Genomic DNA, 12,686 nt, shown 5'->3' with positions numbered 1-12,686 from the left:
TAAACACATTTGTTATGCAAGCATTGTTCCTTGGGTGTGGCACACCTAAAGGGAAGTTATTTCTGGATTAAAATTTTGATGTAATTGATGCACCAACATGATAACCATATAAACTCTTACTGGGAATCAAAAGAGAGAAAAAAAGAGTCATGATCTAAGAAGTTACCGATTTGCCTTGCCAAATCAAAGAGGTTATGTGACTGAGCTATAATTTGGAAATATTTGAAATACCCAACCTAAAGGCATTGCTGGGATTTAAGATCCAGATGTGTGATACAGGCCCTATGGGCATCTTGTTCTAATCAGTCTCAAAATCGAAGGATCACAACTAGGGACCAAGGGGAACTTACTTAAGAAATTTGAGAAAGATTCAACCAGTACTTCTCAAGAAATTGCAATAGCAAGAAATTTTTAGGGGCAGACCACAGTCAAAGGGCACTTAGGATGACAGCGGGGTAAAAATTACTTAATGTCATTTAATTGTTGATGTAACATCATAAATTGATACGTCAGAAGAATAACCTTATCTCCACCTCAAGGTATGACAAGGAAATACAGAATGATAAATTGTGGTAATAAAAATACTCCATCAAGGGTAAAAGATGAACTTTGTAACAATACAATGAACCACTAGTCTCTCCTGTTATACAAACTACATACTGCAAAATATTCATTATGAAATCTTTATTATAAAAATTCTGTTGAACCATGTCCAAATCTAGAGTTCAGTTTCTGAGATTTCTTGATAATTGATTTTTTCTGTGCATCATCAAATCTATTGGCCTGAAGGTCAATATCTCGATCAAATGGACGTCTTTCTTTTGGTGTGGCGACTTCCTTTTCCTGCAAATTGAATAACAAAAGGTTAAATGCCAATGTTGCACTTTATTACATTAATGTGTCATAAAGAAACAAGTAAACAATACTTCACATTTAAATATTGTTAACATATTTCCCTCATTCTAACAATAAGACAATTTTTATTTATCCAAGTCAAAATGGTTAAAAATACTTAATATTTAGATATTGTTACCATACTTTCTTGGTTATGACAATTAGATAATTTCTATTTATCCCAGTCAAGTTGGATTGATCACTTGACCAAAGCTGCTTTAAAACCAAAAGATTTCAATTTTCAGTCTGGGGAACGTTAAACAAAGAGTGTTGCAGGCCTACAGGAAGATTGACTGATCCATGAAAATTTATACTGTACATATTACATGTAAAACAATTCAGATGTTTTGATAGTGAATGTTGAGGAGACTATGGCTACAATACAGTACTAAGTGAGATTATGGCTACAATACAGTACTAAGTGAGACTATGGCTACAATACAGTACTAAGTGAGACTATGGCTACAATACAGTACTAAGTGAGACTATGGCTACAATACAGTACTAAGTGAGACTATGGCTACAATACAGTACTAAGTGAGACTATGGCTACAATACAGTACTAAGTGTTTACCTTTTCCTTCTTCAACTTTTTCTCATGCATTTCCATAAGAGACTCAGGACGCTTGGATTGCTGTAAACAACAACCATGTGGTTAAAGCAACGCAAATAGTCTTTAAGGTGACATGTCTCAAAACTGAATTGCTTGATAATAATTACAAATCCTTAACAAAATTTATCTCAAATTAATAACAAGAGTTCCTTGGAACTGTATGTGTCGTCTGCATAAAGTGTCACGGTCTCCCAGAAATCCAACTGGATGTCAAAACTAATCTGTGTCCTTCCAACAAGAAGCAATATACCGAATTTCATTTCTATAACTCAAAGCATAACCAAAGAAAGTCCAGAAAACAATATTTCCAGAGAATTTTCTAAGTTCAAAGGGGCGTAACTCTGCCAAGAAGGGTCACAGACAGCCGACAATCAAATCTGTACCCTTGCAACAGGAAACCATATACCAAATTTCATTCTGATAACTCCAAGCATTACCGAAATAAGCCCGGAAAACTTTCGTACAGACGCCGCTGACATCGCCGTTGACGTGTAACGACGGACAAAGTGATTCCTAAGTGTCTGCCAGCTCTGCAGGCGACACAAAAATTGGACCTATTTTGATTGTGACACTTTTGAAAGATATATGAAATAATTTGTTTGCATCAACAAAACTCTAACAAATCTTACAACTACATGTAGCTACAAGTTGTGAAGTGAAGCCCCACTCTCCCTGCAAGGAGATCTGTTCCGTAGTGGCATTAGAAATCTACGAGTAGATGTCTAATAGTATTTAATAGTCCTCATCAAGTGTCAACTAAGCAGAAATGATGAGTAGCATCCAATTTATTTCAAATCATAATCCTCAACACATCAGAACACTGGACGCCAATAACGGATCAATCACTTTCATGTACAGGAGTCAGTGGTGCTGATGTTTATCTTTTCTAACTCATTAATCATATGACAATAAATATAAGTTTCCTAGAGAGAAAATGAAACACAAGATATTCTGCTCTGCAGCAATAAGAAATCTAATATTATACACATCAAGACAAATAATAGAAAGAGTGTTGCATGTACCCAAACTCTAACACAATCTAAGAAAGAGTGTATCATATAACCCTATTTATTTACATATTTATATTCTTTGTTAACACAAATCACACCGATTAACCAGTACCTATATCACTCCTGTTAACTATTCCAACTTCCCAAAGACCAAATATCACAAGATGCTGACATAAAACAACTAAGAAACGGTAGAAAAAATTTACATTATATTCCTCAATTTGCTTTCTCAGCTTCTTGTCACGTTTGGATGGTTGGTAATCTTCACGATCTCTCTTGCTTCCTTTCCCTGTTCCCAAGGCAGCATCCTATGAGTGATGAAGAAAAAAGGCTTCCAATTAAAACTAGTAACATTATCAATATACCTTTAATTTCAGAATGATTAATTGTTGATACCATGTCAATATATTGAGGAGATGACATAAGGGCAGGATATTACCAACCAAAAACAAATGCATCAGATTCCTCTAATTTATTTTTCTAAGTCCTGTAACTTTTGATTCTGCATTGTTATAACATAACATAATAGTAGCAATTCTTTCCAACCTACTTTGAATTTCTTTTCCTTTTCCTCAGGTGTGTCTGTCCATACAGACCTATCTGTTAGGTCAGGTCCAGCATTGGCTCGGAAAGTTCGTGCACTTAGTCCTATACTTTGTCCAAGTTTGGTGGATGGCAACTCAGTCATCCAAGATTCTCGAACAAGTTTTTCTTCCTTGTTGTCCTAAAGAGTAACAGATATACACATTTATTTACCAATTTCCTGATGACACCTGACCTATCTTTCTTGCTAACTGTTAAGCATTCCTAGAATTTAAAAAAAAACCAGATACAATCAACCTGTATTTTATCAGCTATTATATATTGTGACCATTTGCCACACATGAGTTTAAATCAGTAAATGCATTATTTCTTACTTTTGAGTCAATTTTGACAAGCACAAGACTCAGGTGTCAAAAGCTTTCTATTTCACCGATTTGTATAACAGAAGAGCAATAAACTGGAGATTTTTCAGACTCAAAGTCCTGGACTTTTACTTTCTTGTGGAACTCACTCAAATTTTGAGGGCCAGTCTCTTTGAAACTGGTGTTCTGGTCTTGCCTAAAAAAATTCTACAAAAATCATTGCACATATTGATGGGCTTATTGTCAAAGGATTATGGTATCTTATTATGTCTGCAAGAGAAAGAGTTTTCTTGTAAATATTCTTTGATAAGCTAACATACTAAAATATGGAGGATGTATTGTACATGCCTGAGAATATTTTCCAAATGAATCTAAGAAATTTCTTATACTTTTTATTGTCAATTTGTCATCTATCTCTTTAGTGAGAGTTTACTGCATTTCTTTTAACTTTTTATTCTATCCACAGTACCTTCCCTTCTAGTCTATCTTTCATCTTCCTTGCACGTTCTTCAAACTGGTAGGCTTCATAACCCGTTGAATCTCCTTTGTCCATTTCTGTGGGTAATGGCCCAATAGTTTCTTCATCCGCAGATGATTCATCAGACTCATCACGGTTATGTTTCATAAAACCAGGTGGCAGTGCAGGACCTATGGCTGCTGACCTTGACATTGTTTTTGATCCTGACACTGACCGCAGATGTGGGGGTAATACTGGTCCAATCATATTATTATCCACAGTGTTCTTTTTCTCCTCAGCTTTATGTTGTCCAAAGCCAGGTGGCAGGACTGGGCCAATATAATCTTTTTCTGGTTGTGTTTGATCTGATTCCATTTTTTTCTGTTTCAATGATGGCGGTAATATTGGTCCAATATAACTGTCATTGTCATCATCTGAACATGGATCCTGACCTTTTTCTGATGATGTAAATTTTTGGTCTTTCGATTTTTGCCTCAGTAACTCTGAAAAAATAAATAAACAACAACAAAAAAATGACAGATTTCATGGTTCAAACTTCTTTTTCACTCATGCCCCATCCAGGACTTGAACTCACTATCTGTGGCACCACATTTACAAAAAGAATTGCCAGACTGCCAAACCATTACACCACTACATCATCTATGAAAATGCATGTTTGGAAGTTGTACTGATAGACAACAGAGATTTTGTCAACTTACTCATTGTTGAAAATTGTCAAACTATGAACACTTGGATAGTGATATAAATAGGAATTTACATCAAGCGCTAGTTCAATTTAAAAAGGTAATTCAATCTGGAACCTTCGGATAGCAATATTTAGTTATATGATGCATTGTGGTAAGTAAGGTCTGTATATATTATACATTACTGTAAAATTTGAAATTTGAAGATATAATTGTAAATATTTCAAATCCATATACACTTATAATTATCTACAAATGATGTCCAGCTTTTCTTGAAACTGATAAGATGTAAATGCCTTAATTTTTAGTCTATCCCAGTTCTGTGGTCATTCGCTCTACATATTTGTGTGCCAGAGATAGGTTTTTAACCGCTGTATCTCAAAGAATGTTAAATGCAAGATATATTGAGGTAGAGTAGAGTATGAAATCTACACAAATAAAGATGCTAATGACCCTGAACATAAAGTATTGGATGCTAAGGAATATTTCAAGTCTATTTGTGAAATCTGAGCAATTGTATTTATTATCATTATCTCCCTTGTTAGATATTTTCACTTGTTTTGCAAATTTTGTAAGAAAAATGATCTAATAGCTATAGGACAATGAGATATAATGACTTTTCAAATCATTCAACCTAGTCTGATGCGATGATTGTTATTTCTAATACTGCAATATTTTCTTGTGTTTTCGCAAAAACAAATTCATATCTTGTGTAATAAAGATGCCTTTAGCCAATTATATTCATTCTTATGTTATTTCTAGGTATGATATTTCAAGTTACAGTTTTTAGAAAGAAAATATTACTGCCACGAAGAATGCATTTACTTTATGATTATTTAAACACGTAGTCAGCGGATTATACAGTTGATTAACTGCATCAAAAAGCCTGTTGGTTTTAACCGATAATCGATCATAGATTTTAACAGATATTCCATCTCCACCAAGAGCGTATAAAAATATCCATAATTTTATTTTTAATTGCATGACATTACTAAGAAAATGTATGCCTTATTGTTTATACAGAGTGAATTGAATGTTTTCTTAGGTTGTTCGTGATACAGGTGTCTGTGATGTGCATATATAACTTCAACCTGTTCCCTTTCAATCACAAATTTTGACTGACCAGGCATTGAAAGTGATTAATTTTGTAATGGCCAGCCAGAGAACAATCTAGGCAAATACATGCGACATATACCTGGAGGAAGAGCTGGTCCATATTCTTCATCTGACATTTTGTTGTAAATAAGCTTAAGTTCCACCTATTTTGTTGTTATATTGCAGCCATATTTGGGGTCAGACCGAAACGGCTATAAAAGCGAACTCGTGATTGGTTAATTCTAGGATTTTAACTAATCAAATACTGCGATACAATGTACAGGTCTATATTCTATTTCCGGTAGTGTACTTCCTGTTTTGCAACACACACGTGTGTACATAAACAAATCTAAATTGTCATTTCAAATTAGTCAATTGCTGTCATGCCGAAGAATAAAGGAGGTGGCGGTGGAGGGAAAAGTGGAAAGGGGGGTTCAAAAGGAGCTGAGGGAGGTGGAGGTGAAAAGGAGAAAAAGGGTGGAACTGCTGTCAAAGTAAGATATATTTAATGAACAGATGAACTTCGTAGAAACTAATATGAACACCTGGTTCTCATTTGATTATAAGACTGATTAAGAAAACAATATGATTGATAGGCAGCCTTATTGGATTTTGGCAGTTGAAATTTCTAACAGAATCGAGAGGTGCCCTTTTTTTGTTCATCAAACCACACACGACTCGCCCTTTAGACCAGCCAAGGTTTGATGGGTAACTAATGTAACTGTTTTTATTAGGATTTATTAGGATATTTAATGGACGCAGGCACACAGTGCCTCTATATCCATATCAATAATAATCATACAATTAAATTACATAGTCACTTCCGATTAGTGAATTGCAACGAGCCAGATGGTTAAATTTCAGTTCGAGATTTTTCCAATGATTGTCCAAATTAATTTCAAAGTCTCTGATTGTTGATGATTGAATGACTTTTTCTGGTAGACTGTTCCATAGGTCTATAGTTCTTAGTCCAAATGAGTATTTCCGAATGTCCAGATTACATGATTTCTTTTTCAGTTTCTTTGAGTGGCCTCTTGTTTTAGAATTTTCGTCTCGATCAAACATGCCTATGGTGACTTTCTCATCGTGAAATTTATCCATAATTTTGAAAACGTTTATCATATCTCCCCTCAATCTACGGTATGCCAATGTCGGGAGTCCGAGTTTCTTGAGACGGTCGCTGTAGGATAGTTCTTTCAGCCCCGGTATAAGCTTAGTTGCCCGTCTCTGCACGCGCTCTATTGATTCAATATCCTTTATTTTGTATGGGTTCCAGACGCTTGCGGCATATTCTAAGTGTGGGCGGACTAATGCCTTGAACAGTTGTTTAAAAGACACTTCATCTAAGTATACAAAGGACCTTCTAATAAGACCAACAATACTGTTGGCTTTGTTTACAGCTTGTTGCATATGCATAGAGAAATTTAGATCTTTATCCACCGTTACGCCAATATCTTTTTCTGAAGTTATGTTTTCCAACGCCATGTTGTCCTCTGCTCCTGCCATATGGTATGTCCATGTTTCTTTCCTTTTTTGTTTTATTGTTAATCCTTTGCATTTTAGTGGATGGAATTTTAGAAGCCATTTGTTAGACCATTCTTGCAGTTTATCCAAGTCTTGTTGCATTGCCTTCCTGTCCTCATCACTTTTTATTTCTCTATAAATCTTAGTATCATCAGCAAATAGGTAGGTGTTCGAAGAAGTATAATCTGGCAGATCATTTATATAGATTACAAATAGAATTTGGCCAAGTACGCTGCCCTGGGGGATCCCACTTAATACCGGGTGGTCTTTGGATGCTTTTCCATTAACTAGTACTCTCTGCTTCCTTTCGTGTAGAAAGTTTTCTACCCAGTTGACGACTTGGTCTGCTATTCCGTAGCTTCTTAATTTTTCAATTAACCTGCGATGTGGTACCTTGTCAAAGGCCTTCATAAAGTCCATATATATAACATCAATTTCCCCACTGTGATCTAGTATATCCGTCCAATCCTCAAGCACCATAAGGATCTGGAGAACTGTGGACCGTTTCGCGATAAATCCAAATTGCTTGTTGCTAAAATGATCATTGTTTTCCATATGATTAATGATGGAATTTCGCACAATTTTTTCCATGGTTTTTCCAACTATGCTGGTGAGGCTTACGGGACGATAATTCCCTGGGTCCGATTTTGATCCTTTCTTGAATATTGCTGTGATGTTGGCCTCTTTCCATGCAGATGGAACTTGACTATCCTCCAATGATTTGTTGAAAATAATACTTAGCGGTTTGTTTATGATCGATTTTAGTTCCTTCATAAACTTTGGGTGCATTTGGTCAGGTCCTTGAGACTTACTGCCATCCAAGTCCGAGAGGAGTTTTCCGACACTTTCTTCAGTGCATATGATATCTCGAAATGGGTATTTTATTATTTTATTATGCATTTTTGGTGTGTCGCCTGGTGGTTCCTCTGTGAATACACTACTGAAAAATGTAGCTAAAACATCTGCTTTAACCTTATCTTGTGTGGCAATTTTTGATATGTTATCTTCTAGTCCCTTCAAGTCCGAAATTCCTGTTTTTACTTTTCGTTTGGAGTTGATGTATTTCCAGAATTGTTTGGGGTTTTCCTTAACTGTTGTAGAGGAGAACAAACGCCTTGACAATTTACAATCTGTTGCATATAGCACATTGATATTTACAACATAATTTCACAGTATATATCGAAAGAAACATTGGCCTAATACATAATGTAGAGTAAACCTACGAATGTACCATACTGATCTTATAAGCACTAAATCTCTAAATGTTTTAAGGAAAGGGATGACATGTTCCAGGAAATAAATCCATTAGTTAGTCTGAATTATTCTGACTTTCTATTTATCAACTTTTTTTATTGATCTGGATTCAATGTGATTCCAGACTGACATAAAAAATGTTGATAGAAGGTCAGAATAATTTGGACAATTCATCAGTCTGTGATACACTAAACCTAACACCCTAAATTATAGACTAGCACAAAACTAAGGACCAATCACAAAGGAGAACAGTCAAGACACCTTCAAAGTATAGGACAACAAATAAAGATCAGGCACGAGACAGGTACACTCTGTACAAACACAACATTTAGGATTAAGCAATTGAAACAGTTGGACTGGTTGAACCTGTAAGAAAAATGCCCGGTACTTATTGGGACAGAGGCTGGATTGCAAAATATCTGTCGTGAGCAGATTGAGGGGTATAACCTTACCTATCCAAAACTTATTGAATATTATTAATTTTCAGAATTTCAGCATTAAAGCAAGGTCGGTGCATATTTCCATGTTAGTAAATCGATGGTATCTTATTTTTAGTTCATTGTTTTATGCTGTACAGGAAATTCTGAAACTGTGTGTCTTTTTGATTTTGGGACAGGTGGCTGTCGTGAATTTCCATTTCTTTAAAAAAAAACTGAATAGATCTTTCTCAAATTTCAAATGAAGCTTATCCTTACTCCTTTGTTATGCTTTTTTAGGTCATCTGACCCAAAGGGTCAAGATGACCTATAGCCATTGTGCTTTGTCCGTCGTCGTGCGCCGTCCACCGTGCGCCGTCCGCCATGCGTAAACTTTTCATTCAAACAACTTCTTCTCAAATACTAGAAGGTCTAGGGGGCTAATACTTGGCACAGAGCATACTGGCATGGAGCTCTACCAAGTTTGTTCAAATGAATGACCTTGACCCACTTTAAAGGTCACAGTGGTCAAATATCTTGTATCTAATGTCAGATGACCGTTAAGGCCCATGGGCCTCTTGTTATGTTTGGGACTTAATCATAAAACAAAATGACGACAGGTTGACAATTAAAGATTATTATTTTTTTGAGAGGAATTTTCAGCTTCATATAGATAAGAGCAATAACAGGAAAGAAGAGAAATGATTGACAAGATATAAAGCTAATAAAAGAGTGAATTACTCACCTGAAACTCATTTTACCTATAGTCTCATCTATTCAGTGATGGAGGGTTCCAGATTTGAATTACCTCTTGTATTGTACGGGAATTTGATGTGTGTTGTATGAACAATAACCCAAGTGTACATATCATGTAATTGACATTTTGTCACCATACTCATGTCAAAAAAAAAAAAAAAAAATAGTATCAGTACATATTTCCAACAGCCTTTTTTGTAGATGTTGTATTGGTTTAATGGTTTTTGGGTTTTCTTGGCTAGGCGATTTGGTGCCATAAATCATGAGTTCAAGCCCTGGACAGGGCACAAGTCAAAAATTGTCATCCTTCATTATTTGTGTTACTGTGTTACATTAACCAAAATAACAATATATCAACACAATCTATCACATACAGTGTTGTTGTCTTGGCACTATATCATCTAAAATCTCGTCTGTCGGAGAGGAAATTTCATTTTCATTACTTCTGTATTAATTTCTTTTTTCCGTCTTTTTGTAGGCAAAAACTATATGGGTAAATTTTGTTGTCTGAAGCACACCACTTGCCAATCTCTGAGTTGTGAAACTATATACAATTAGACTAATTCATAAAGGGTCCAGTATTATTTAAAAAAACTAACATATTGAAAACGACTTTTATCATCACTGGTCAATTTTAATATCCTGTGATTGCTGTTTAGTAATAACTACATAAGTTTTCTGTTTAATTTTCAATTTGTAATATTAGCGAACCTTTTTTACCAAACCGCACAAAATGTGTGATCCTATTGCACAGTTGTGTACATAATACCAAGTGGGGCATGTGTGTGCATGAAGTATGCATGATGTGTGCACAGAGTATTTGGTGCAATGTGCATTAATACAACTGTACATATCTATGTGTTGATGAAATTTGATCATTATACAATATTAGGATCAAACTTTCATTAACCTATCATGAGACATGTCCTTTATTTATATCTTTATTTAATGGTATTTTCATTTCTGAGATTTTGATGGATTTCAGGTGAGGCACATTTTATGTGAGAAACAGTCCAAGGTTTTAGAGGCAATGGAAAAATTAAAAAGTGGGACAAAGTTCAATGAAGTGGCAACCAATTATAGTGAGGATAAAGCAAGACAAGGGGTAAGCATTTCAATATATACCACCTTATGGAAGGAGGTTATTTCACTTTTACTTGGTGCTATTTACCTTTCTATTTCACCACAAAGGATAACAATTCAATCTTTTCTCAAGGAATGGAGAAAGAATTTGGCAGTTTTATGATTTACACTGAATACTTTAATATAACTTCAGTTTCCATTAAATCTTTGATGATGGTACCTAAAGTCAGATGCATTTCATACAACTGCTTACCTACTTAACTTTGAATGTGACCTTAAATCACCATCCTGCTGAACTGAATGTTTTACCCAAATTATCTTTTTAAGATATTCTTTAAATGTAATACTGCGATATGACCCTGTTGCACTAACTCAGTGCCTTTTTTTTCTGATACAGGGTGATCTTGGCTGGATGACCAGAGGTAGTATGGTGGGTCCATTTCAAGATGCAGCCTTTGCCCTTCCAATTAGCTCTCTAGCCAATCCCAATTACACTGATCCACCAATCAAAACAAAGTTTGGCTATCACATCATCATGGTTGAAGGGAAAAAGTGACCCTTTGACCCAGACTTTATACTTCACATGTTGAATTAATGAAGTTGATTCCTTTTTTTTTTGGGATGAAAATGATTTTTTTCAAGAGTTGTATTCCCAATTTTTTGTGAAGAACACAATGGATAAGTTAATGATTTTACTTGGTATGTTATATACAAAAGCTGTTGTCTTTACTGGTGTCCAATTTCACCAACTCAAATGCCTGTCTATATTGACTGTACTAGATAACACTGTTACATATTCATTTCCATACTACTGAAGTGCAGCAGCAAACAGGAATCATCTTTGATAAGTGTGAACATCACCACAGAACTACGCTAACAATGCAATGGAGTAGCACTACAACCATAACAAATGAAGCCTTCATTCTGTATAGTGGCTAAATATTGGCCGAATATAGCAAACCTCTTGAAAAACAACACCTATTTTGAAACAATGCTACAAAGCTTCACACATTCAGGGCTTAACATTGGGGAGAAAATGTGATAATAGACAAATTGCCATGTTTTATTTTGGTTGATATTTTTTTCTGAGTAATGAGTTATGAGAGATTAAAGGTTGTAGAAGACACAACTTAGATATATATTAGGATATGTTAGGTACAACTGTTAACCTTATCTTCCTGTTGATCAAGTATTCTATCTGATGTTTGATATATCTGTATATGTATTGGACAAAGGTCAGTTGAATAGTGTGTATTATATTGGACAATGCTCAATAGTTTATCTCTGCTTGGTTGTTACAACTGAATCACACATGTTGTCTATAACATCTAACAATGATGAGTTACACTTATTTACTGTATAATTTACTGGAATCCAATTACACAGTAAAACAGGTTGCTTGCATGTGAAGGAAAATGAAAGTTATGTAACAATAAAGATAAAATTATAAATTCTAAAATGTGTTTTATGTTTCTGTTTTAGCCTTAAGCCATCTTTTTTGATGAGAAGAACTTCTTACAAAATGATATCAGAAGTGAATTACTTGGTACATAATATCTATAAGAAACATTAATTTTAACCTGAAAATTTCATTGAAATGAGTCTGATCCAGTAGTTACTTGTATTTTATGGTACTTCAGTATCATGGTCTGGTATATTGTTTCCAGGCATTCTGCACCATTACTACTTGACAAGTGGATATATAGAAATGTTCTATGATGATATGATTCAGGTTGAATCATTCCCACCCAGGTTATACCAGAGTGTTACTTCTACTCAAATCTTATAGCTTTATCCCCTGTGAAACATGCGTGCGTCTGAGAGATTTTCTGGGCTATATCTTCAAAACAGTTCAACTCAACTTGCTGTATATATCAAATTAGTGCCCTAGTCGTACCTTTTGCTCTTGACAAGATTTCATTTTTAATACCATGGAAACAACCAAAAAAAGTTTGTGTTTACTTTTCTTTCCAGG

General features: G+C 34.9%; 2 protein-coding genes across 2 annotated transcripts; one reads left to right on the top strand and one right to left on the bottom strand.

The window, feature by feature from the left end:
* Window positions 1–669: 669 nt before the first annotated feature.
* LOC132558111 (GPALPP motifs-containing protein 1-like) lies at window positions 670–5,863 on the bottom strand. The gene is made up of 6 exons (XM_060222640.1): window positions 5,779–5,863; window positions 3,892–4,382; window positions 3,068–3,241; window positions 2,724–2,825; window positions 1,469–1,528; window positions 670–843 (listed from the first exon to the last, which is right to left on the bottom strand). The coding sequence occupies exons 1-6, from the start codon at window positions 5,813–5,815 to the stop codon at window positions 688–690; spliced, it is 1,020 nt and encodes a 339-aa protein (XP_060078623.1). The 5' UTR covers window positions 5,816–5,863; the 3' UTR covers window positions 670–687.
* A 140-nt stretch (window positions 5,864–6,003) lies between these two features.
* On the top strand, window positions 6,004–12,170 carry LOC132558107 (peptidyl-prolyl cis-trans isomerase NIMA-interacting 4-like). The gene is made up of 3 exons (XM_060222634.1): window positions 6,004–6,172; window positions 10,614–10,733; window positions 11,109–12,170. The coding sequence occupies exons 1-3, from the start codon at window positions 6,062–6,064 to the stop codon at window positions 11,265–11,267; spliced, it is 390 nt and encodes a 129-aa protein (XP_060078617.1). The 5' UTR covers window positions 6,004–6,061; the 3' UTR covers window positions 11,268–12,170.
* Window positions 12,171–12,686: the final 516 nt, after the last annotated feature.

This window comes from Ylistrum balloti, unplaced genomic scaffold (genome assembly GCF_031769215.1).
Source record: "Ylistrum balloti isolate Yb309-2 unplaced genomic scaffold, AGI_CSIRO_Ybal_v1 Utg370758, whole genome shotgun sequence".
NCBI lineage: Eukaryota > Metazoa > Mollusca > Bivalvia > Pectinida > Pectinidae > Ylistrum > Ylistrum balloti.
This window is presented reverse-complemented; position numbering and strand designations above follow the sequence as displayed.

What these genes read in the sequence shown, in the direction of transcription:
- LOC132558111 (XM_060222640.1), bottom strand. Translation starts at nt 5,815, where the DNA reads ATGTCAGATGAAGAATATGGACCAGCTCTTCCTCCAG. An exon ending in AAGATAGACTAGAAGGGAAG is followed by an intron (nt 3,242 to 3,891) that starts GTACTGTGGATA and finishes GTTACTCTTTAG; the next exon opens with GACAACAAGGAAGAAAAACT. An exon ending in AGCAAATTGAGGAATATAAT is followed by an intron (nt 1,529 to 2,723) that starts GTAAATTTTTTC and finishes TGTTGTTTACAG; the next exon opens with CAATCCAAGCGTCCTGAGTC.
- LOC132558107 (XM_060222634.1), top strand. Translation starts at nt 6,062, where the DNA reads ATGCCGAAGAATAAAGGAGGTGGCGGTGGAGGGAAAAGTGGAAAGGGG. An exon ending in AGGGTGGAACTGCTGTCAAA is followed by an intron (nt 6,173 to 10,613) that starts GTAAGATATATT and finishes GATGGATTTCAG; the next exon opens with GTGAGGCACATTTTATGTGA. An exon ending in AGGATAAAGCAAGACAAGGG is followed by an intron (nt 10,734 to 11,108) that starts GTAAGCATTTCA and finishes TTTCTGATACAG; the next exon opens with GGTGATCTTGGCTGGATGAC.